Below are 26,284 nucleotides of genomic sequence, written 5' to 3' on the forward strand. Positions count from 1 at the left end.
TTATGGGTGACTGGTAGGGATAGTGTTATGGATGACTGGTAGGGGAGGTGTTATGGATGACTGGTAGGGGTGATAGGGGTAGTGTTATGGATGACTGGTACGGGTAGTGTTATGGATGATGGTAGGGGGAGTGTTATGGGTGACTGGTAGGGATAGTGTTATGGATGACTGGTAGGGGTGGTAGGGGAGGTGTTATGGATGACTGATAGGGGTGGTAGGGGTAGTGTTATGGATGACTGGTACGGGTAGTGTTATGGGTGACTGGTATGGATAGTGTTATGGATGACTGGTAGGGGTAGTGTTATGGATGACTGGTAGGGGTGGTAGGGGAGGTGTTATGGATGACTGATAGGGGTGGTAGGGGTAGTGTTATGGATGACTGGTAGGGGTCGTGTTATGGATGACTGGTAGGGATGGTAGGGGTAGTGTTATGGATGACTGGTAGGGGTAGTGTTATGGATGACTGGTACGGGTAGTGTTATGGATGACTGGTAGGGATGGTAGGGGTAGTGTTATGGATGACTGGTACGGGTAGTGTTATGGATGACTGGTAGGGGTAGTGTTATGGATGACTGGTAGGGGTAGTGTTATGGATGACTGGTAGGGGTAGTGTTATGGATGACTGGTAGGGGTGGTAGGGGTAGTGTTATGGATGACTGGTAGGGGTGGTAGGGGTAGTGTTATGGATGACTGGTAGGGGTGGTAGGGGAGGTGTTATGGATGACTGATAGGGGTGGTAGGGGTAGTGTTATGGATGACTGGTAGGGGTAGTGTTATGGATGACTGGTAGGGATGGTAGGGGTAGTGTTATGGATGACTGGTAGGGGTAGTGTTATGGATGACTGGTAGGGGTGGTAGGGGTAGTGTTATGGGTGACTGGTAGGGATAGTGTTATGGATGACTGGTAGGGGAGGTGTTATGGATGACTGGTAGGGGTGATAGGGGTAGTGTTATGGATGACTGGTACGGGTAGTGTTATGGATGATGGTAGGGGGAGTGTTATGGGTGACTGGTAGGGATAGTGTTATGGATGACTGGTAGGGGTAGTGTTATGGATGACTGGTAGGGGTAGTGTTATGGATGACTGGTAGGGGTGGTAGGGGTAGTGTTATGGATGACTGATAGGGGTAATGTTATGGATGACTGGTAGGGGTGGTAGGGGTAGTGTTATGGATGATGGTAGGGGTAGTGTTATGGATGACTGGTAGGGGTGGTAGGGGTAGTGTTATGGATGACTGATAGGGGTAGTGTTATGGATGACTGGTAGGGGTGGTAGGGGTAGTGTTATGGATGATGGTAGGGGTAGTGTTATGGATGACTGGTAGGGGTGGTAGGGGAAGTGTTATGGATGACTGATAGGGGTAGTGTTATGGATGACTGGTAGGGGTGGTAGGGGTAGTGTTATGGGTGACTGGTAGGGATAGTGTTATGGATGACTGGTAGGGGAGGTGTTATGGATGACTGGTAGGGGTGATAGGGGTAGTGTTATGGATGACTGGTACGGGTAGTGTTATGGATGATGGTAGGGGGAGTGTTATGGGTGACTGGTAGGGATAGTGTTATGGATGACTGGTAGGGGTAGTGTTATGGATGACTGGTAGGGGTGGTAGGGGAGGTGTTATGGATGACTGATAGGGGTGGTAGGGGTAGTGTTATGGATGACTGGTACGGGTAGTGTTATGGGTGACTGGTAGGGATAGTGTTATGGATGACTGGTAGGGGTAGTGTTATGGATGACTGGTAGGGGTGGTAGGGGAGGTGTTATGGATGACTGATAGGGGTGGTAGGGGTAGTGTTATGGATGACTGGTAGGGGTAGTGTTATGGATGACTGGTAGGGATGGTAGGGGTAGTGTTATGGATGACTGGTAGGGGTAGTGTTATGGATGACTGGTACGGGTAGTGTTATGGATGACTGGTAGGGATGGTAGGGGTAGTGTTATGGATGACTGGTACGGGTAGTGTTATGGATGACTGGTAGGGGTAGTGTTATGGATGACTGGTAGGGGTAGTGTTATGGATGACTGGTAGGGGTAGTGTTATGGATGACTGGTAGGGGTGGTAGGGGTAGTGTTATGGATGACTGGTAGGGGTGGTAGGGGTAGTGTTATGGATGACTGGTAGGGGTGGTAGGGGAGGTGTTATGGATGACTGATAGGGGTGGTAGGGGTAGTGTTATGGATGACTGGCAGGGGTAGTGTTATGGATGACTGGTAGGGATGGTAGGGGTAGTGTTATGGATGACTGGTAGGGGTAGTGTTATGGATGACTGGTACGGGTAGTGTTATGGATGACTGGTAGGGATGGTAGGGGTAGTGTTATGGATGACTGGTACGGGTAGTGTTATGGATGACTGGTAGGGGTAGTGTTATGGATGACTGGTAGGGGTAGTGTTATGGATGACTGGTAGGGGTAGTGTTATGGATGACTGGTAGGGGTGGTAGGGGTAGTGTTATGGATGACTGGTAGGGGTAGTGTTATGGATGACTGGTAGGGGTAGTGTTATGGATGACTGGTAGGGGTGGTAGGGGTAGTGTTATGGATGACTGGTAGGGGTGGTAGGGGTAGTGTTATGGATGACTGGTAGGGTTGGTAGGTGTGGTGTCAGGGATACTGGCTGGCTCCTGTAGTGTTGTTATTGCCTGAGATCTCATTAAATGGGCACAAAGCTTCTCTGTAAGGTCTCTAGGGTGGATAATTAACCCTGGCAAGGTGCTGATGCGTTGCCACTTACAACAGCATACATGAGAGAGTTTCGATTGTGTTTTTTCTTGGATTGTATGTGCTGCAGAAAGCCATCTAAGAGTACAGATCCGATAGCCGCGTTCATATTTTGGGAGGGTCAATTTAGTTAATTAAACATAACAGTCTCATTTAAGGCACTTGGAAGGAAATGACAGGAAGTCCATTTATAACCATATTAGGAGAAACACCTCCTTTCACCCGTGCAGACCTGTTGAAATCTAACTGAGTGTTCATTCACATCATTACAGCAGCTAATAAGGGGAGGGAGAGGGAGAGAGAGATTTCTGTTTACTCGGTATTAAAACACCCTCCCTTCTTTCATGAAAGGTCCTAATTCTAGAAATCTCTGAAGCTGCAGTTGGAGAACCAGCTAATTACTGATGCAGGTAACTGTGATACGGGTTCACAGAGTTGACTTTAGTCTCTCAGAATAATTACAGCCCCACCTCAGAGTAAGTGTGTCTCATTGCATTCCAGAAAGGGTGATGCTGCTGACTAGTTCCTAAGGAAAAACACAAATACACGTGTTGATGTATATATCTGGTGGGTCAACTGGAAGGTTAGTTCCTGCTTTTTTTGGTAAATAAGTCAAACATTTGTGATGCTAAGTTATGTTTTGTCATCTTTGAATAAACCGTCACCACCTACAGTTCACATGTTATAACACAGATATCTACAGTAACACAGATATCTACAGTTCACATGTTATAACACAGATATCTACAGTAACACAGATATCTACAGTTCACATGTTATAACACAGATATCTACAGTAACACAGATATCTACAGTTCACATGTTATAACACAGATATCTACAGACCACATGCTATAACACAGATATCTACAGACCACATGTTATGACACAGATATCTACAGACCACATGTTATAACACAGATATCTACAGTAACACAGATATCTACAGACCACATGTTATAACACAGATATCTACAGACCACATGTTATAACACAGATATCTACAGACCACATGTTATAACACAGATATCTACAGACCACATGTTATAACACAGATATCTACAGACCACATGTTATAACACAGATATCTACAGTAACACAGATATCTACAGACCACATGTTATAACACAGATATCTACAGTAAGACAGATATCTACAGTTCACATGTTATAACACAGATATCTACAGTAACACAGATATCTACAGTTCACATCTTATAACACAGATATCTACAGTTCACATGTTATAACACAGATATCTACAGACCACATGTTATAACACAATTAAATCAAACATATCCATCCTACTATGGGGTCATGGATTTCTGTCCTTTACTATCTCTAGTATACCACTGTGACGTGTGGGGTCCTTTACCATCTCTAGTATACCACTGTGACGTGTGGGGTCCTTTACCATCTCTAGTATACCACCGTGACGTCTTGGGGTCATGGATCTGTCCTTTACCATCTCTAGTATACCACCGTGACGTCTTGGGGTCCTTTACCATCTCTAGTATACCACCGTGACGTGTGGGGTCCTTTACCATCTCTAATATACCACCGTGACGACTTGGGGTCCTTTACCATCTCTAGTATACCACCGTCACGGTGGTATACTAGAGATGGTAAAGGACCCCAAGTCGTCACGGTGGACCCCGGTGGACCCCTATACTAGAGATGGTAAAGGACGTGTGGGGTCCTTTACCATCTCTAGTATACCACCGTAACGTCTTGGGGTCCTTTACCATCTCTAGTATACCACCGTGACGTCTTGGGGTCATGGATCTGTCCTTTACCATCTCTAGTATACCACCGTGACGTCTTGGGGTCCTTTACCATCTCTAGTATACCACCGTGACATCTTGGGGTCCTTTACCATCTCTAGTATACCACCGTGACGTGTGGGGTCCTTTACCATCTCTAGTATACCACCGTGACGTGTGGGGTCCTTTACCATCTCTAGTATACCACCGTGACATCTTGGGGTCCTTTACCATCTCTAGTATACCACCGTGACGTGTGGGGTCCTTTACCATCTCTAGTATACCACCGTGACGTGTGGGGTCCTTTACCATCTCTAGTATACCACCGTGACGTGTGGGGTCCTTTACCATCTCTAGTATACCACCGTGACGTGTGGGGTCATGGATCTGTCCTTTACCATCTCTAGTATACCACCGTGACGTGTGGGGTCCTTTACCATCTCTAGTATACCACCGTCACGTGTGGGGTCCTTTACCATCTCTAGTATACCACCGTGACGTGTGGGGTCATGGATCTGTCCTTTACCATCTCTAGTATACCACCGTGGATCTGTCCTTTACAATCTCTAGTATACCACCGTGGATCTGTCCTTTACCATCTCTAGTATACCACCGTGACGTGTGGGGTCCTTTACCATCTCTAGTATACCACCGTGACTTGTGGGGTCCTTTACCATCTCTAGTATACCACCGTGACGTGTGGGGTCCTTTACCATCTCTAGTATACCACCGTGACGTCTTGGGGTCATGGATCTGTCCTTTACCATCTCTAGTATACCACCATGACGTGTGGGGTCCTTTCCCATCTCTAGTATACCACCGTGACGTCTTGGGGTCCTTTACCATCTCTAGTATACCACCGTGACGTGTTGGGTCCTTTACCATATCTAGTATACCACCGTGACGTCTTGGGGTCCTTTACCATCTCTAGTATACCACCGTGACGTGTGGGGTCCTTTACCATCTCTAGTATACCACCGTGACGTGTGGGGTCCTTTACCATCTCTAGTATACCACTGTGACGTGTGGGGTCCTTTACCATCTCTAGTATACCACCGTGACGTGTGGGGTCATGGATCTGTCCATGAACATCTCTAGTATACCACCGTGACGTGTGGGGTCCTTTACCATCTCTAGTATACCACCGTGACGTGTGGGGTCCTTTACCATCTCTAGTATACCACCGTGACGTGTGGGGTCATGGATCTGTCCTTTACCATCTCTAGTATACCACCGTGGATCTGTCCTTTACAATCTCTAGTATACCACCGTGGATCTGTCCTTTACCATCTCTAGTATACCACCGTGACGTGTGGGGTCCTTTACCATCTCTAGTATACCACCGTGACGTGTGGGGTCCTTTACCATCTCTAGTATACCACCGTGACGTGTGGGGTCCTTTACCATCTCTAGTATACCACCGTGACGTGTGGGGTCCTTTACCATCTCTAGTATACCACCGTGACGTGTTGGGGTCCTTTACCATCTCTAGTATACCACCGTGACGTGTGGGGTCCTTTACCATCTCTAGTATACCACCGTGACGTGTGGGGTCCTTTACCATCTCTAGTATACCACTGTGACGTGTGACGTGTGTATACTAGAGATGGCAAAGGAACCCACACGTCACGGTGGTATACTAGAGGTGTGACTACCACCGTGACGTCTTGGGGTCATGGATCTGTCCTTTACCATCTCTAGTATACCACCGTGACGTGTGGGGTCCTTTACCATCTCTAGTATACCACCGTGACGTGTGGGGTCCTTTACCATCTCTAGTATACCACCGTGACGTCTTGGGGTCATGGATCTCTGTCCTTTACCATCTCTAGTATACCACTGTGACGTCTTGGGGTCATGGATCTGTCCTTTACCATCTCTAGTATACCATCGTGACGTGTGGGGTCCTTTACCATCTCTAGTATACCACCGTGACGTCTTGGGGTCCTTTACCATCTCTAGTATACCACCGTGACGTGTTGGGGTCCTTTACCATCTCTAGTATACCACCGTGACGTGTGGGGTCCTTTACCATCTCTAGTATACCACCGTGACGTGTGGGGTCCTTTACCATCTCTAGTATACCACCGTGACGTGTGGGGTCCTTTACCATCTCTAGTATACCACCGTCACGCCTTGGGGTCATGGATCTCTGTCCTTTACCATCTCTAGTATACCACTGTGACGTCTTGGTGTCATGGATCTCTGTCCTTTAACATCTCTAGTATACCACTGTGACGTCTTGGGGTCATGGTTCTCTGTCCTTTAACATCTCTAGTACACCACTGTGACGTCTTGGTGTCATGGATCTCTGTCCTTTAACATCTCTAGTATACCACTGTGACGTCTTGGGGTCATGGATCTCTGTCCTTTACCATCTCTAGTATACCACCGTGACGTCTTGGGGTCATGGATCTCTGTCCTTTACCATCTCTAGTATACCACCGTGACGTCCTGGGGTCCTTTACCATCTCTAGTATACCACCGTGATGTGTGGGGTCCTTGACCATCTCTAGTATACCACCGTGACGTGTGGGGTCCTTTACCATCTCTAGTATACCACCGTGACGTGTGGGGTCCTTTGCCATCTCTAGTATACCACCGTGACGTCTTGGGGTCATGGATCTGTCCTTTACCATCTCTAGTATACCACCGTGACGTATGTGGTCCTTTACCATCTCTAGTATACCACTGTGACGTCTTGGGGTCCTTTACCATCTCTAGTATACCACCGTGACGTGTGGGGTCCTTTACCATCTCTAGTATACCACCGTGACGTGTGGGGTCCTTTACCATCTCTAGTATACCACCGTGACGTGTGGGGTCCTTTACCATCTCTAGTATACCACCGTGACGTGTGGGGTCCTTTACCATCTCTAGTATACCACCGTGACGTCTTGGGGTCATGGATCTGTCCTTTAACATCTCTAGTATACCACCGTGACGTCTTGGGGTCATGGATCTGTCCTTTACCATCTCTAGTATACCACCGTGACGTGTGGGGTCCTTTAATATCTCTAGTATACCACCGTGACGTGTGGGGGTCATGGATCTGTCCTTTACCATCTCTAGTATACCACCGTGATGTGTTGGGGTCATGGATCTGTCCTTTACCATCTCTAGTATACCACCGTGACGTGTGGGGTCCTTTACCATCTCTAGTATACCACCGTGACGTCTTGGGGTCCTTTACCATCTCTAGTATACCACCGTGACGTGTTGGGTCCTTTACCATCTCTAGTATACCACCGTGACGTCTTGGGGTCCTTTACCATCTCTAGTATACCACCGTGACGTGTGGGGTCCTTTACCATCTCTAGTATACCACCGTGACGTGTGGGGTCCTTTACCATCTCTAGTATACCACCACTTTGACGTCTTGGGGTCATGGATCTCTGTCCTTTACCATCTCTAGTATACCACCGTGGATCTGTCCTTTACCATCTCTAGTATACTACCGTGACGTGTGGGGTCCTTTGCCATCTCTAGTATACCACCGTGATGTGTGGGGGTCATGGATCTCTGTCCTTTACCATCACTAGTATACCACTGTGATGTTGTAGGGTCCTTTACCATCTCTAGTATACCACGTGACGTCTTGGGGTCCTTTACCATCTCTAGTATACCCCCGTGACGTGTGGGGTCCTTTACCATCTCTAGTATACCACCGTGACGTGTGGGGTCCTTTACCATCTCTAGTATACCACCGTGACGTCTTGGGGTCATGGATCTGTCCTTTACCATCTCTAGTATATCACCGTGACGTGTGGGGTCCTTTACCATCTCTAGTATACCACCATGCCGTGTGGGGTCCTTTACCATCTCTAGTATACCACCGTGACGTCTTGGGGTCATGGGACTGTCCTTTACCATCTCTAGTATACCACCGTGACGTGTGGGGGTCATGGATCTCTGTCCTTTACCATCTCTAGTATACCACCGTGACGTGTGGGGTCCTTTACCATCTCTAGTATACCACCGTGACGTGTTGGGTCCTTTACCATCTCTAGTATACCACCGTGACGTGTGGGGTCATGGATCTCTGTCCTTTACCATCTCTAGTATACCACCGTGACGTGTGGGGTCCTTTACCATCTCTTTTATACCACTGTGACGTGTGGGGTCCTTTACCATCTCTAGTATACCACCGTGACGTCTTGGGGTCATGGATCTGTCCTTTACCATCTCTAGTATACCACCGTGACGTGTGGGGTCCTTTACCATCTCTAGTATACCACCGTGACGTGCGGGGTCCTTTACCATCTCTAGTATACCACTGTGACGTGTGGGGTCCTTTACCATCTCTAGTATACCACTTTGACGTCTTGGGGTCATTGATCTGTCCTTTACCATCTCTAGTATACCACCGTGACGTGTGGGGTCCTTTACCATCTCTAGTATACCACCGTGACGTGTGGGGGTCATGGATCTTTGTCCTTTACCATCTCTAGTATACCACCGTGACGTCTTGGGGTCATGGATCTGTCCTTTACCATCTCTAGTATACCACCGTGACGTCTTGGGGTCCTTTACCATCTCTAGTATACCACCGTGACGTGTGGGGTCCTTTACCATCTCTAGTTTACCACCGTGACGTGTGGGGTCATGGATCTGTCCTTTACCATCTCTAGTATACCACCGTGCCGTGTGGTGTCCTTTACCATCCCTAGTATACCACCGTGCCGTGTGGGGTCCTTTACCATCTCTAGTAAACCACCGTGACGTCTTGGGGTCATGGATCTGTCCTTTACCATCTCTAGTATAACACCGTTACGTCTTATGGTCATGGATCTGTCCTTTACCATCTCTAGTATACCACCGTGACGTGTGGGGTCCTTTACCATCTCTAGTATACCACCGTGACGTGTGGGGTCCTTTACCATCTCTAGTATACCACCGTGACGTCTTGGGGTCATGGATCTGTCCTTTACCATCTCTAGTATACCACCGTGACGTGTGGGGTCATGGATCTGTCTTTTACCATCTCTAGTATACCACTGTGACGTCTTGGGGTCCTTTACCATCTCTAGTATACCACCGTGACGTGTGGGGTCCTTTACCATCTCTAGTATACCACCGTGACGTGTGGGGTCCTTTACCATCTCTAGTATACCACCGTGACGTGTGGGGTCCTTTACCATCTCTAGTATACCACCGTGACGTGTGGGGTCCTTTACCATCTCTAGTATACCACCGTGACGTTTGGGGTCCTTTACCATCTCTAGTATACCACCGTGACGTGTGGGGTCCTTTACCATCTCTAGTATACCACCGTGACGTCTTGGGTTCCTTTACCATCTCTAGTATACCACCGTGACGTGTGGGGTCCTTTACCATCTCTAGTATACCACCGTGACGTCTTGGGGTCCTTTAACATCTCTAGTATACCACCGTGACGTGTGGGGTCCTTTATCATCTCTAGTATACCACTGTGACGTCTTGGGGTCCTTTACCATCTCTAGTATACCACCGTGACGTGTGGGGTCCTTTACCATCTCTAGTATACCACCGTGACGTCTTGGGGTTCTTTACCATCTCTAGTATACCACCGTGACGTGTGGGGTCCTTTACCATCTCTAGTATACCACCGTGACGTGCGGGGTCCTTTACCATCTCTAGTATACCACTGTGACGTGTGGGGTCCTTTACCATCTCTAGTATACCACTTTGACGTCTTGGGGTCATGGATCTGTCCTTTACCATCTCTAGTATACCACCGTGACGTGTGGGGTCCTTTACCATCTCTAGTATACCACCGTGACGTGTGGGGGTCATGGATCTTTGTCCTTTACCATCTCTAGTATACCACCGTGACGTCTTGGGGTCATGGATCTGTCCTTTACCATCTCTAGTATACCACCGTGACGTCTTGGGGTCCTTTACCATCTCTAGTATACCACCGTGACGTGTGGGGTCCTTTACCATCTCTAGTTTACCACCGTGACGTGTGGGGTCATGGATCTGTCCTTTACCATCTCTAGTATACCACCGTGCCGTGTGGTGTCCTTTACCATCCCTAGTATACCACCGTGCCGTGTGGGGTCCTTTACCATCTCTAGTAAACCACCGTGACGTCTTGGGGTCATGGATCTGTCCTTTACCATCTCTAGTATAACACCGTTACGTCTTATGGTCATGGATCTGTCCTTTACCATCTCTAGTATACCACCGTGACGTGTGGGGTCCTTTACCATCTCTAGTATACCACCGTGACGTGTGGGGTCCTTTACCATCTCTAGTATACCACCGTGACGTCTTGGGGTCATGGATCTGTCCTTTACCATCTCTAGTATACCACCGTGACGTGTGGGGTCATGGATCTGTCTTTTACCATCTCTAGTATACCACTGTGACGTCTTGGGGTCCTTTACCATCTCTAGTATACCACCGTGACGTGTGGGGTCCTTTACCATCTCTAGTATACCACCGTGACGTGTGGGGTCCTTTACCATCTCTAGTATACCACCGTGACGTGTGGGGTCCTTTACCATCTCTAGTATACCACCGTGACGTGTGGGGTCCTTTACCATCTCTAGTATACCACCGTGACGTTTGGGGTCCTTTACCATCTCTAGTATACCACCGTGACGTGTGGGGTCCTTTACCATCTCTAGTATACCACCGTGACGTCTTGGGTTCCTTTACCATCTCTAGTATACCACCGTGACGTGTGGGGTCCTTTACCATCTCTAGTATACCACCGTGACGTCTTGGGGTCCTTTAACATCTCTAGTATACCACCGTGACGTGTGGGGTCCTTTATCATCTCTAGTATACCACTGTGACGTCTTGGGGTCCTTTACCATCTCTAGTATACCACCGTGACGTGTGGGGTCCTTTACCATCTCTAGTATACCACCGTGACGTCTTGGGGTTCTTTACCATCTCTAGTATACCACCGTGACGTGTGGGGTCCTTTACCATCTCTAGTATACCACCGTGACGTCTTGGGGTCCTTTGCCATCTCTAGTATACCACCGTGACGTCTTGGGGTCATGGATCTGTCCTTTACCATCTCTAGTATACCACCGTGACGTCTTGGGGTCATGGATCTGTCCTTTACCATCTCTAGTATACCACCGTGACGTGTGGGGTCCTTTACCATCTCTAGTATACCACCGTGACGTGTGGGGTCCTTTGCCATCTCTAGTATACCACCGTGATGTGTTGGGGTCATGGATCTGTCCTTTACCATCTCTTTCTGTGTGTGTGTGTGTGTGTGTGTGTGTGTGTGTGTGTGTGTGTGTGTGTGTGTGTGTGTGTGTGTGTGTGTGTGTGTGTGTGTGTGTGTGTGTGTGTGTGTGTGTGTGCGTGCGTGTATGCGTGCGTGTGTGCGTGTGTGCGTGCGTGCGTGTGCATTCTTCTCATTCTAAATTCTTTCCTAAATGCCTTTTTTAACGAGCAACTGCCTTTAAACAGCAACACATTCCCTAGAAATTAGCCTATTTGACATCGATATGAGTCAGAAACATCATTTGAGTATTCACATGGACTATAAATAGGATCCGTCTAGTCTAGTCTAGTCTAAAATGGAGTTTGGAACATCCGTGCGTCACATCAGGTAAATAAATGGCGGGTTTTGATTCGACGATGTCCATTTGCCCACCCACATGGGGTGAACAGCTGGGGTGTTGCTCTCAATCCATTAGTATAAACAGAGAGACGGACCTGTTTACATAAGACGACACAACCCACATTTTGTTTTAACTTGATAAATACTGCACCAAACTCCTTAGTTGGATGTACAATTGAGCAACTGAAACATCTTTGGCAAATATGTAAACAATTTTTAAAGATTTATTGAGTTATCTTGTAATTTATACTATTTCCCTGGGTGACAATCATTAACCAACCTCGTAGTCGGTCAGGAAATACACCTCCCGAGACTAAAATATCATTTTTGCAATGAGCAATAATAAAAAACACATGTGCCAATCTGCACATTCATTGGCTATTTAAATGCATGAATGTGAGCCGACACCCTGCTTCAGCGTGAAGAATGTCTCATGTCTCACTTGTTCTCAACTGGCCTACTTGGTTAAATAAAGGGGAAGGATGAAAATAAATGGCTTCTTTTAGATGTATATCTACCGTAGAGACAGTTACGGCCCAGTTGCTAGGAGTGATAATCAGATGTTGAATAGATAAGAGGAGTTCGAGGAGGAAATGGGGGAAGCTGCCCATAGTAGTAGTATAACTTTGAATCTAAATATGCTGTTATTTAACCTCTACCCTCGCTCTCTCTTCTCTCTCCTCTCTCTACCCTCTCTCTCTCTTTTCTCTCTACCTTCTCTCTCCTCTCTCTACCCTCTTTCTCTTGTCTCTCTTCTCTCTCTACCCTCTCTTCTCTCTCTACCCCTTCTCTCTCCTCTCTCCACCCTCTCTCTTCCCTCTCTCTCTCTTTACCCTCTCTCTCTTCTCTCTCTACCCCCTCTCTCTCTTCTCCCTCTACCCTCTCTCTCTTCTCTCTCTACCCTCTCTCTCTTCTCTCTCTTCCCCCTCTCTCTCTTCTCTCTCTACCCCTTCTCTCTACCCTCTGTACCGTCTCTCTCGGTTCTCTACCCCCTCTCTACCCTCTCTACCCTCTCTCTCTGTTCTCTGTACTCTCTCTCTTTACTCTCTACCCTCTCTCTCTTTTCTCTCTACCCTCTCTCTCTTTTCTCTCTACCCTCTTTCTCTCTCTACCCTTTTACTCCATACCCTCTCTCTCTACCCTTCTCTCTACCCTCTCTTCTCTCTCTACCCCCTCTCTCTTCTCTCTCTACCCTCTCTCTCTTCTCTCCTCTCTCTACCCTCTCTCTCTATCCCCTCTCTCTTCTCTCTCTGCCCTCTCTCTCCTTCACTTTCTCACTCTACCCCCCTTCTTCTCTCTCTCCAGTTATGATCTTATCTTCGCAGGGGGACCAGAGGAGATACTCAGGAAGTTCCAGGAAGCCAATCACAAGGTCCTGTTTGCTGCCGAGGGTTTGGTCTGGCCTGATAAACGCCTACAGGACAAATACCCGTCCGTCCGCAGCGGCAAGCGCTTCCTCAACTCAGGAGGTGGGTCCAGAACACCGTCATCACAGAGTTTCTAAACACAGAGGCCCAACATTGCGATACTTTCGGGACAGCTTCGTGAAACAAACTCGACAGACCAGACCGGGGTTTGGGGTTTTGCGAGTCAACGGGAGAAGTGAAAAATGTAGAATTTAGAGTTTAGAATTCCCTCTACCCGTCCAGAGTTTAGAATTCCCTCTACCCCTCCAGAGTTTAGAATTCCCTCTACCCCTCCAGAGTTTAGAATTCCCTCTATCCCTCCAGAGTTTAGAATTCCCTCTACCCCTCCAGATTTTAGATTTCCCTCTACCCTCCAGAGTTTAGAATTCCCTCTATCCCTCCAGAGTTTAGAATTCCCTCTACCCCTCCAGATTTTAGAATTCCCTCTACCCCTCCAGAGTTTAGAATTCCCTCTACCCGTCCAGAGTTTAGAATTCCCTCTACCCCTCCAGAGTTTAGAATTCCCTCTATCCCTCCAGAGTTTAGAATTCCCTCTACCCCTCCAGATTTTAGAATTCCCTCTACCCCTCCAGAGTTTAGAATTCCCTCTACCCCTCCAGAGTTTAGAATTCCCTCTACCCCTCCAGATTTTAGATTTCCCTCTACCCTCCAGAGTTTAGAATTCCCTCTATCCCTCCAGAGTTTAGAATTCCATCTACCCCTCCAGAGTTTAGAATTCCCTCTACCCCTCCAGAGTTTAGAATTCCCTCTATCCCCCCAGAGTTTAGAATTCCCTCTACCCCTCCAGAGTTTAGAATTCCCTCTACCCCTCCAGAGTTTAGAATTCCCTCTACCCCTCCAGAGTTTAGAATTCCCTCTTCCCCTCCAGAGTTTAGAATTCCCTCTATCCCTCCAGAGTTTAGAATTCCCTCTACCCTCCAGAGTTTAGAATTCCCTCTACCCCTCCAGAGTTTAGAATTCCCTCTATCCCTCCATAGTTTAGAATTCCCTCTACCCCTACAGAGTTTAGAATTCCCTCTACCCCTCCAGAGTTTAGAATTCCCTCTACCCCTCCAGAGTTTAGAATTCCCTCTATCCCTCCAGAGTTTAGAATTCCCTCTACCCTCCAGAGTTTAGAATTCCCTCTACCCTCCAGAGTTTAGAATTCCCTCTACCCTCCAGAGTTTAGAATTCCCTCTACCCCTCCAGAGTTTAGAATTCCCTCTATCCCTCCAGAGTTTAGAATTCCCTCTACCCCTCCAGAGTTTAGAATTCCCTCTACCCCTCCAGAGTTTAGAATTCCCTCTACCCCTCCAGAGTTTAGAATTCCCTCTACCCCTCCAGAGTTTAGAATTCCCTCTACCCCTCCAGAGATTAGAATTCCCTCTACCCCTCCAGAGTTTAGAATTCCCTCTACCCCTCCAGAGTTTAGAATTCCCTCTACCCCTCCAGAGTTTAGAATTCCCTCTACCCCTCCAGATTTTAGAATTCTCTCTACCCCTCCAGAGTTTAGAATTCCCTATACCCCTCCAGAGTTTAGAATTCCCTCTATCCCACCAGAGTTTAGAATTCCCTCTACCCCTCCAGAGTTTAGAATTCCCTCTACCCCTCCAGAGTTTAGAATTCCCTCTATCCCTCCAGAGTTTAGAATTCCCTCTACCCCTCCAGAGTTTAGAATTCCCTCTACCCTCCAGAGTTTAGAATTCCCTCTACCCCTCCAGAGTTTAGAATTCCCTCTACCCCTCCAGAGTTTAGAATTCCCTCTACCCCTCCAGAGTTTAGAATTCCCTCTATCCCTCCAGAGTTTAGAATTCCCTCTATCCCTCCAGAGTTTAGAATTCCCTCTACCTTCCAGAGTTTAGAATTCCCTCTACCCTCCAGAGTTTAGAATTCCCTCTACCCTCCAGAGTTTAGAATTCCCTCTACCCCTCCAGATTTTAGAATTCCCTCTACCCCTCCAGAGTTTAGAATTCCCTCTACCCCTCCAGAGTTTAGAATTCCCTCTACCCCTCCAGAGTTTAGAATTCCCTCTACCCCTCCAGATTTTAGAATTCCCTCTACCCCTCCAGAGTTTAGAATTCCCTCTACCCCTCCAGATTTTAGAATTCCCTCTACCCCTCCAGAGTTTAGAATTCCCTCTATCCCTCCAGAGTTTAGAATTCCCTCTACCCTCCAGAGTTTAGAATTCCCTCTACCCCTCCAGATTTTAGAATTCCCTCTACCCCTCCAGAGTTTAGAATTCCCTCTACCCCTCCAGAGTTTAGAATTCCCTCTACCCCTCCAGAGTTTAGAATTCCCTCTACCCCTCCAGATTTTAGAATTCTCTCTACCCCTCCAGAGTTTAGAATTCCCTATACCCCTCCAGAGTTTAGAATTCCCTCTATCCCACCAGAGTTTAGAATTCCCTCTACCCCTCCAGAGTTTAGAATTCCCTCTACCCCTCCAGAGTATAGAATTCCCTCTATCCCTCCAGAGTTTAGAATTCCCTCTACCCCTCCAGAGTTTAGAATTCCCTCTACCCCTCCAGAGTTTAGAATTCCCTCTACCCCTCCAGAGTTTAGAATTCCCTCTACCCCTCCAGAGTTTAGAATTCCCTCTATCCCTCCAGAGTTTAGAATTCCCTCTATCCCTCCAGAGTTTAGAATTCCCTCTACCCTCCAGAGTTTAGAATTCCCTCTACCCTCCAGAGTTTAGAATTCCCTCTACCCCTCCAGATTTTAGAATTCCCTCTACCCCTCCAGAGTTTAGAATTCCCTCTACCCCTCCAGAGTTTAGAATTCCCTCTACCCCTCCAGAGTTTAGAATTCCCTCTACCCCTCCAGAGTTTAGAATTCCCTCTATCCCTCCAGAGTTTAGAATTCCCTCTACCCTCCAGAGTTTAGAATTCCCTCTACCCCTCCAGATTTTAGAATTCCCTCTACCCCTCCAGAGTTTAGAATTCCCTCTACCCCTCCAGAGTTTAGAATTCCCTCTACCCCTCCAGAGTTTAGAATTCCCTCTACAGCCCAGAGTTTAGAGGACCTCAGAGAACTCACAGATGAAGTATGAGGTCAGTTCTTTGAACTATTGAACTTGAGGTGACTTTAACTTAGTCACCGCTCCTGATAGACACTACTCTGCTGTGTCAACACTGATTGCTCATAGAGGAAGTACAACACACACAGGCTGTGTTTTCATGTAGAGAGAATAAAAACAATAAAGAATGTGTTTTCTCTGTAAACTTCACGACAAGCACTGAGACAGTCAGCGAGGTCTTTCCTGCCTGGAGGACAGTAGGTATTTCTGTTGATTCTGTTGAACTTTAGGTCTTCTGCACCTCGTTCATCACCTCCATAGACCAACAGGGGACAATCCTGCTGACTTACCACTACATTCAGAACTGTGTAATGATGATTCTTTCTGTGTGGTGTGGAAACATCCTACTGCTATTTCTAATGTAGAACGGTTGATTATTGTTGTGTTCCTGTAGGCCCCTCTCAGCCTCTATAAAGCCTGTAGCCTGTAGCAGCTGCTCCCCTCTCCCTGCAGCACGGCTGTCATTAAGTTGACATGTGTATTTGTCTTGGTCCCCCGTGGGCCGTACTCTGCATCAAATTACAGCTTGTGTTTGTGTCTCTGAGGGCAGGCTTCCGGCCCACATCACCCAGGGGCCAAACTAACCACATCACCCAGGGGCCAAACTAACCACATCACCCAGGGACCGAACTAACAGGGACAGGTCCTGCTGTCTGTCTCTGCTCTATTTTATCTGGACCTGGTCTGGAGGGTCACAGAGAGGTGAAACCTTGGTTTGTTTGGGGAATGGTATGACAGGAGAGGGGTGAATTTAGAGTCAGTCAGAACTGGAGAGGTGTGAGGTTAGAGTCAGAGCAGGAGAAGGGTGAGGCTAGAGTCAGGAGAGGAGATGGGTGAGGCTAGAGTCAGAGCAGGAGAAGGGTGAGGCTAGGGTCAGGACAGGAGAGGGGTGTGTTTAGAGTCAGGACAGGAGAGGAGAGGGGTGAGGTTGAGTCAGGACGGGAGAGGGGTGTGTTTGGTGTCAGGAGAGGGGTGTGTTTGGCGTCAGGAGAGGGGTGTGTTTGGTTTCAGGAGAGGGGTGTGTTTGGTGTCAGGAGAAGGGTGAGTTTGAGTCAGGACAGGAGACGGGTGTGTTTGCTTTCAGGAGAAGGGTGAGGTTGAGTCAGGACAGGAGAGGGGTGTGTTTAGAGTCAGGAGAAGGGTGAGTTTGAGTCAGGACAGGAGAGGGTGTGTTTGGTGTCAGGAGAGGGGTGGGGTTGAGTCAGGACAGGAGAGAGATGTTTAGAGTCAGGACAGGAGAGGGGTGTTTAGAGTCAGGACAGGAGAGAGGTGTTTAGAGTCAGGACAGGAGAGAGGTGTTTAGAGTCAGGACAGGAGAGGGGTGTTTAGAGTCAGGACAGGAGAGAGGTGTTTAGAGTCAGGACAGGAGAGAGGTGTTTAGAGTCAGGACAGGAGAGAGGTGTTTAGAGTCAGGACAGGAGAGAGGTGTTTAGAGTCAGGACAGGAGAGAGGTGTTTAGAGTCAGGACAGGAGAGGGGTGTTTAGAGTCAGGACAGGAGAGAGGTGTTTAGAGTCAGGACAGGAGAGAGGTGTTTAGAGTCAGGACAGGAGAGGGGTGTTTAGAGTCAGGACAGGAGAGAGGTGTTTAGAGTCAGGACAGGAGAGAGGTGTTTAGAGTCAGGACAGGAGAGAGGTGTTTAGAGTCAGGGCAGGAGAGGGGTGTTTAGAGTCAGGACAGGAGAGGGGTGTTTAGAGTCAGGACAGAAGAGGGGTGTTTAGAGTCAGGACAGGAGAGGGGTGTTTAGAGTAGGGACCATAATTTTCACCAGGAGTTTTTTTTAGTTCATTACTTAGTTCCGCAGTAGATGTGGTCACGTGGTTTTATACACTATATGACCAAAAGTATGTGGACACCTGCTCGTCAAACATCTCATTCCAAAATCATGGGCATTAATATGGAGTTGGTCCCTCCTTTGCTGCTATAACAGCCTCCACTCTTCTGGGAAGGCTTTCCACTAGATGTTGGAACATTGCTGCTATAACAGCCTCCACTCTTCTGGGAAGGCTTTCCACTAGATGTTGGAACATTGCTGCTATAAAAACCTCCACTCTTCTGAGAAGGCTTTCCACTAGATGTTGGAACAATGCTGCGGGGACTTGCTTCACAAGAGCATTAGTGAAGTCGGGCACTGATGTTGGGCGATTAGGCCTGGTTCGTAGTCGGCGTTCCTATTCATCCCAAAGATGTTTGATGGGGTTGAGGTCAGGGCTCTGTGCAGGCCAGACAAGTTCTTCCACACCGGTCTCGACAAACCATCTCGGCAGGGAGCTTTACACCACTCCAGCCGACACTTTGCATTGTGCACGGTGCTCTTAGGCTTGTGTGTGGCTGTTCGGCCATGTAAACCCATTTCATGAGGCTCCAGACTAAAAGTTATTGTTGCTTCCAGAGGCAGTATAGTACTCGGTACTTCTGGGAGCTTGTGTGGCCTACCACTTCCCAGCTGAGCCGTTGTTGCTCCTAGATGTTTCCACTTCACAATGACAGCCCGGGGCAGCTCTAGCAGGGCAGAAATTTGACAAACTGACTTGTTGGACAGGTGGCATCCCATGACGGTGCCACGTTGAAAGTCACTGAGCTCTTCAATAAGGCCATTATACTGTCAATGTTTGTCTATGGAGATCGCATGGCTGTGTGCTCGATTTTATACATGGGGTGTGGCTGAAATAGCCGAATCCACTCATTTGAAGGGGTGTCCACATACTTTTGTTTATAGAGCTTATTTGATGAAGTGGTTTTATGTGGCTACTCATGTGAAAATGTGTGCAGTGTGCATGCTTTTGGATCAAATTGTTTACCTCTGAATGATATGTAGAATGCTTTTGGATCAAATCTTTTACCTCTGAATGATATGTAGAATGCTTTTGGATCAAATCTTTTACCTCAATGATATGTAGAATGCTTTTGGATCAAATCTTTTACCTCTGAATGATATGTAGAATGCTTTTGGATCATATCTTTTACCTCTGAATGATATGTAGAATGCTTTTGGATCAAATCTTTTACCTCTGAATGATAGGTAGAATGCTTTTGGATCATATCTTTTACCTCTGAATGATATGTAGAATGCTTTTGGATCAAATCTTTTACCTCTGAATGATATGTAGAATGCTTTTGGATCATATCTTTTACCTCTGAATGATATGTAGAATGCTTTTGGATCAAATCTTTTACCTCTGAATGATATGTAGAATGCTTTTGGATCAAATCTTTTACCTCTGAATGATATGTAGAATGCTGTGAATAAATATTTGACCCTTTCAAATGTACTCTACTTTGGCATATTATTTTTTTTTACTAAATGTTATCAGATGTTCATCCAAAACCTAATATTATATAAATAACACATAAATGACGATACTTATTTAATTTATTTCATGAACAAAGATATGCAACACCAATCCCCCCTGTGTGAGAAAGTAATTGAAAGTAATTGCCCCCTTTACACTCAATAACTGGTTGTACCACATTTAGCTGCAATGACTCCAACCAAACACTTCCTGTAGTTGTTGATCAGTCTCTCACATCTCTGTTGGAGGAATTTTGTCCCAATCTTCCATGCAGAATTGCTTTCACTCGGCAACATTTGTGGGTTTTCAGGCATGAACTGGTGGTTTAAAGTCCTGCCTCAACATCTCGACTGACATTTTGGTCTGAACTATGCCATTCCAAAACGGCTTTATATGGTCATTTTCATGTATACTTGATTGTGTGTTTGGGATCGTTGTCTTGCTACATGACAGATTCTGGAGAAAACTAAATGCATAATCTTTATAATTTATGGAAGAATACAGTACATACTACAGCACAATCACCCACAGTTCACCCCATACTACAACACAATCACCCACAGTTCACCCCATACTACAGCACAATCACCCACAGTTCACCCCCTACTACAGCACAATCACCCACAGTTCACCCCATACTACAACACAATCACCCACAGTTCACCCCATACTACAGCACAATCACCCACAGTTCACCCCCTACTACAGCACAATCACCCACAGTTCACCCCATACTACAACACAATCACCCACAGTTCACCCCATACTACAACACAATCACCCACACTTCACCCCCTACTACAGCACAATCACCCACAGTTCACCCCATACTACAACACAATCACCCACAGTTTACCCCCTACTACAGCACAATCACCCACAGTTCACCCCATACTACAACACAATCACCCACAGTTCACCCCATACTACAACACAATCACCCACAGTTCACCCCATACTACAACACAATCACCCACAGTTCACCCCATACTACAACACAATCACCCACAGTTCACCCCATACTACAACACAATCACCTCATACTACAACACAATCACCCACAGTTCATCCATACTACAACACAATCACCCACTGTTCACCCCATACTACAACACAATCACCCACAGTTCACCCCATACTACAACACAATCAACCACAGTTCACCCATATTACAACACAATCACCCACAGTTCACCCCCTACTACAACACAATCACCCACAGTTCACCCCATACTACAACACAATCACCCACAGTTCACCCCATACTACAGCACAATCACCCACAGTTCACCCCATACTACAACACAATCACCCACAGTTCACCCCCTACTACAACACAATCACCCACAGTTCACCCCATACTACAGCACAATTACCCACAGTTCACCCCATACTACAACACAATCACCCACAGTTCACCCCATACTACAACACAATCACCCACAGTTCACCCCATACTAAAACACAATCACCCACAGTTCACCCCATACTACAACACAATTACCCACAGTTCACCCCATACTACAACACAAACACCCACAGTTCACCCCATACTACAACACAATCACCCACAGTTCACCCCATACTAAAACACAATCACCCACAGTTCACCCCATACTACAAAACAATCACCCCATACTAGAACACAATCACCCACATTTCACCCCATACTACAACACAATCACCCACTGTTCACCCCATACTACAACACAATCACCCACAGTTCACCCATACTACAGCACAATCACCCCATACTACAACACAATCACCCACTGTTCACCCCATACTACAACACAATCACCCACAGTTCACCCCATACTACAACACAATCACCCACAGTTCACCCATGCTACAACACAATCACCCACAGTTCACCCCATACTACAACACAATCACCCACAGTTCACCCCATACTACAACACAATCACCCACAGTTCACCCCATACTACAACACAATTACCCACAGTTCACCCCATACTACAACACAATCACCCACAGTTCACCCCATACTACAACACAATCACCCACAGTTCACCCCATACTAAAACACAATCACCCACAGTTCACCCCATACTACAACACAATCACCCCATACTACAACACAATCACCCACATTTCACCCCATACTACAACACAATTACCCACAGTTCACCCCATACTACAACACAATCACCCCATACTACAACACAATCACCCACAGTTCACCCCATACTACAACACAATAACCCACAGTTCACCCATACTACAACACAATCACCCCATACTACAACACAATCACCGACAGTTCACCCCATACTACAACACAATTACCCACAGTTCACCCCATACTACAACACAATCACCCACATTTCACCCCATACTACAACACAATTACCCACAGTTCACCCCATACTACAACACAATCACCCACTGTTCACCCCATACTACAACACAATCACCCACAGTTCACCCATACTACAGCACAATCACCCCATACTACAACACAATCACCCACTGTTCACCCCATACTACAACACAATCACCCACAGTTCACCCCACACTACAACACAATCACCCACAGTTCACCCATGCTACAACACAATCACCCACAGTTCACCCCATACTACAACACAATCACCCACAGTTCACCCCATACTACAACACAATCACCCACAGTTCACCCCATACTACAACACAATTACCGACAGTTCACCCCATACTACAACACAATCACCAACAGTTCACCCCATACTACAACACAATCACCCACAGTTCACCCCATACTAAAACACAATCACCCACAGTTCACCCCATACTACAACACAATCACCCCATACTACAACACAATCACCCACATTTCACCCCATACTACAACACAATCACCCACTGTTCACCCCCTACTACAGCACAATCACCCACAGTTCACCCATACTACAACACAATCACCCACAGTTCACCCCATACTACATCACAATCACCCACAGTTCACCCCATACTACCACACAATCACCCACAGTTCACCCCATACTACAGCACAATCACCCACAGTTCACCCCACACTACAGCACAATCACCCCATACTACAACACAATCACCCACAGTTCACCCCATACTACAACACAATCACCCACAGTTTACCCCCTACTACAGCACAATCACCCACAGTTCACCCCATACTACAACACAATCACCCACAGTTCACCCCATACTACAACACAATCACCCACAGTTCACCCCATACTACAACACAATCACCCACAGTTCACCCCATACTACAACACAATTACCCACAGTTCACCCCATACTACAACACAATCACCCACAGTTCACCCCATACTACAACACAATCACCCACAGTTCACCCCATACTAAAACACAATCACCCACAGTTCACCCCATACTACAACACAATCACCCCATACTACAACACAATCACCCACATTTCACCCCATACTACAACACAATTACCCACAGTTCACCCCATACTACAACACAATCACCCCATACTACAACACAATCACCCACAGTTCACCCCATACTACAACACAATAACCCACAGTTCACCCATACTACAACACAATCACCCCATACTACAGCACAATCACCCACAGTTCACCCCATACTACAACACAATCACCCACAGTTCACCCATATTACAACACAATCACCTACAGTTCACCCCATACTACAGCACAATCACCCACAATTCACCCCATACTACAACACAATCACCCACAGTTCACCCCATACTACAACACAATCACCCACAGTTCACCCCATACTACAACACAATCACCCACAGTTCACCCCATACTACAACACAATCACCCACAGTTCACCTCATATTTTGTTCTATAGGACCCCATTTGTTGAACTCAATCTGGTTTTTATCTCTGTTTTGAACCGCTAGGCATCATCGGCTACGCCCCGTATGTGACCAAGATCGTAGAGCAGTGGAACCTTCACGAGAACGATGACGACCAGCTGTTCTACACCAAAATATACCTGGACCCTCAACAGAGGGTGAGTGGTGGTCCTGTGTGGCTCTAGCAACGCTGGCGGTCGTATACTAAAATGTCATCACTCACGGTATTGTAAATCACATGCTAAAACTCTGATATACCTGGAACTTTTCTATAGGGTAAATGCTCTGGAATGTGCTTCGGTATTTACATTATTGCGGTTCCTCCGGTTGTTGTGTTGCCTGGGTATTACCGCCACGCCAGAATGAGTCATGACCGCGGTAAAATTACACGTGACCGTGGAGTTTATGTTGAATCTCCTCTTATGCATTCTGGAAATGTGTCGGTAGTACCCAACTCGCTAACGAGCATCAGGTCTCTAATGGCCTGATACTCAGGGCTCTATTGTCCCTCCATCAGGTCCTAATGGCCTGGTACTCAGGACTCTATTGTCCTTCCATCAGGTACTAATGGCCTGGTACTCAGGGCTCTATTGTCCCTCCATCAGGTCCTAATGGCCTGGTACTCAGGACTCTATTGTCCTTCCATCAGGTACTAATGGCCTGGTACTCAGGGCTCTATTGTCCCTCCATCAGGTCCTAATGGTCTGATACTCAGGGCTCTATTGTCCCTCCATCAGGTCCTAATGGCCTGGTACTCAGTACTCTATTGTCCTTCCATCAGGTACTAATGGCCTGGTACTCAGGGCTCTATTGTCCCTCCATCAGGTCCTAATGGCCTGGTACTCAGGACTCTATTGTCCCTCCATCAGGTCCTAATGGCCTGGTACTCAGGACTCTATTGTCCCTCCATCAGGTCCTAATGGCCTGGTACTCAGGGCTCTATTGTCCCTCCATCAGGTCCTAATGGCCTGGTACTCAGGGCTCTATTGTCTCTCCATCAGGTACTAATGGCCTGGTACTCAGGGCTCTATTGTCCCTCCATCAGGTCCTAATGGCCTGATACTCAGGGCTCTATTGTCCCTCCATCAGGTCCTAATGGCCTGGTACTCAGTACTCTATTGTCCTTCCATCAGGTACTAATGGCCTGGTACTCAGGGCTCTATTGTCCCTCCATCAGGTCCTAATGGCCTGGTACTCAGGACTCTATTGTCCCTCCATCAGGTCCTAATGGCCTGGTACTCAGGACTCTATTGTCCCTCCATCAGGTCCTAATGGCCTGGTACTCAGGGCTCTATTGTCCCTCCATCAGGTCCTAATGGCCTGGTACTCAGGGCTCTATTGTCTCTCCATCAGGTACTAATGGCCTGGTACTCAGGGCTCTATTGTCCATCCATCAGGTCCTAATGGCCTGGTACTCAGGACTCTATTGTCCCTCCATCAGGTCCTAATGGTCTGGTACTCAGGGCTCTATTGTCCCTCCATCAGGTCGTAATGGCCTGGTACTCAGGGCTCTATTGTCCCTCCATCAGGTCCTAATGTCCTGGTACTCAGGGCTCTATTGTCCCTCCATCAGGTCCTAATGGTCTGGTACTCAGGGCTCTATTGTCCCTCCATCAGGTCCTAATGTCCTGGTACTCAGGGCTCTTATTGTCCCTCCATCAGGTCCTAATGTCCTGGTACTCAAGGCTCTATTGTTCTTCCAACCACTTTGACATCAATGCTAACGCAATCTAAAATCACATCAACCAGTATCGTGCTTTTTACAACTCACCTCACTGCGATGATCGATTTGAAGAAAAAGGTTTAACAACAGCTTGAAACTGAGTGGAGAACGTGTTTGTTTTTATGTTGTTTCGAAGCCAAAAATGATGAGCCCAAGCCAAAAATAAACTGAATTAAAATGACGATTGTGACGTTTTACAATACATAGCCTACTGCATATTACTCACGGCAGAGACAAATACATCTAAACTGATTTAAGATCTCTTTGGTACATAATTGGTCTAGCCTATACTCCAAAATTAAACACATTTGAGTAATCACCTTTGAGTGTGGATAAACCATTATGCATACTGGATGGACTGGTTACCTTGTGCTGCACTCCACAATGTCTATCCACGAATCTGGGAGAGGACGTACAGCCCTGGGTGATGCTTTTGTTTCATGGATTGTGCAGAGCGGCGAACTGTTAGCTAACAATTCTAGTGAATTTGCATTTGATTCGTCTAGGGATTTGTTTAAATGTTTTCTTAATTAATAGGCTGACATATCAAATTCCACCTTTAGCTTTACAGAATATCTCCCCACCGTACGTTCTCCTCCTCTCTCTCCTTTATTCCGTTCTGGAGCACGTTATGAAAACATGTTACTATCAATGTTCCTGAACATATTTCACTTGGTTTCCCAAATGAAGCATTGGTTAGTTGCAGGAATAAGGTTGGAGAGCCCATGGCATACAGAGTTAGCTGCAGGAACAAGGTTGGAGAGCCCATGGCATACAGAGTTAGCTGCAGGAACAAGGTTGGAGAGCCCATGGCATACATAGTTAGTTGCAGGAACAAGGATGGAGAGCTCAGGGCATACAGAGTTTGGGCAGAAAATCACCTGTCTGGC

General features: G+C 47.0%; 1 protein-coding gene across 2 annotated transcripts in view; it reads left to right on the forward strand.

The window, feature by feature from the left end:
• Positions 1-26,284, forward strand: part of LOC139420124 (procollagen-lysine,2-oxoglutarate 5-dioxygenase 2-like) — a 155,015-nt gene that overhangs the window by 46,720 nt on the left and 82,011 nt on the right. For both annotated transcript variants that reach the window (XM_071169863.1, XM_071169864.1), the window contains exons 4-5: positions 13,361-13,524; positions 23,717-23,829. In XM_071169863.1, coding sequence (XP_071025964.1) covers positions 13,361-13,524; positions 23,717-23,829 — 277 coding nt within the window. The remainder of the gene's footprint in view (positions 1-13,360; positions 13,525-23,716; positions 23,830-26,284) is intronic.

This window comes from Oncorhynchus clarkii, chromosome 11 (assembly GCF_045791955.1).
Source record: "Oncorhynchus clarkii lewisi isolate Uvic-CL-2024 chromosome 11, UVic_Ocla_1.0, whole genome shotgun sequence".
Classification (NCBI taxonomy): domain Eukaryota; kingdom Metazoa; phylum Chordata; class Actinopteri; order Salmoniformes; family Salmonidae; genus Oncorhynchus; species Oncorhynchus clarkii.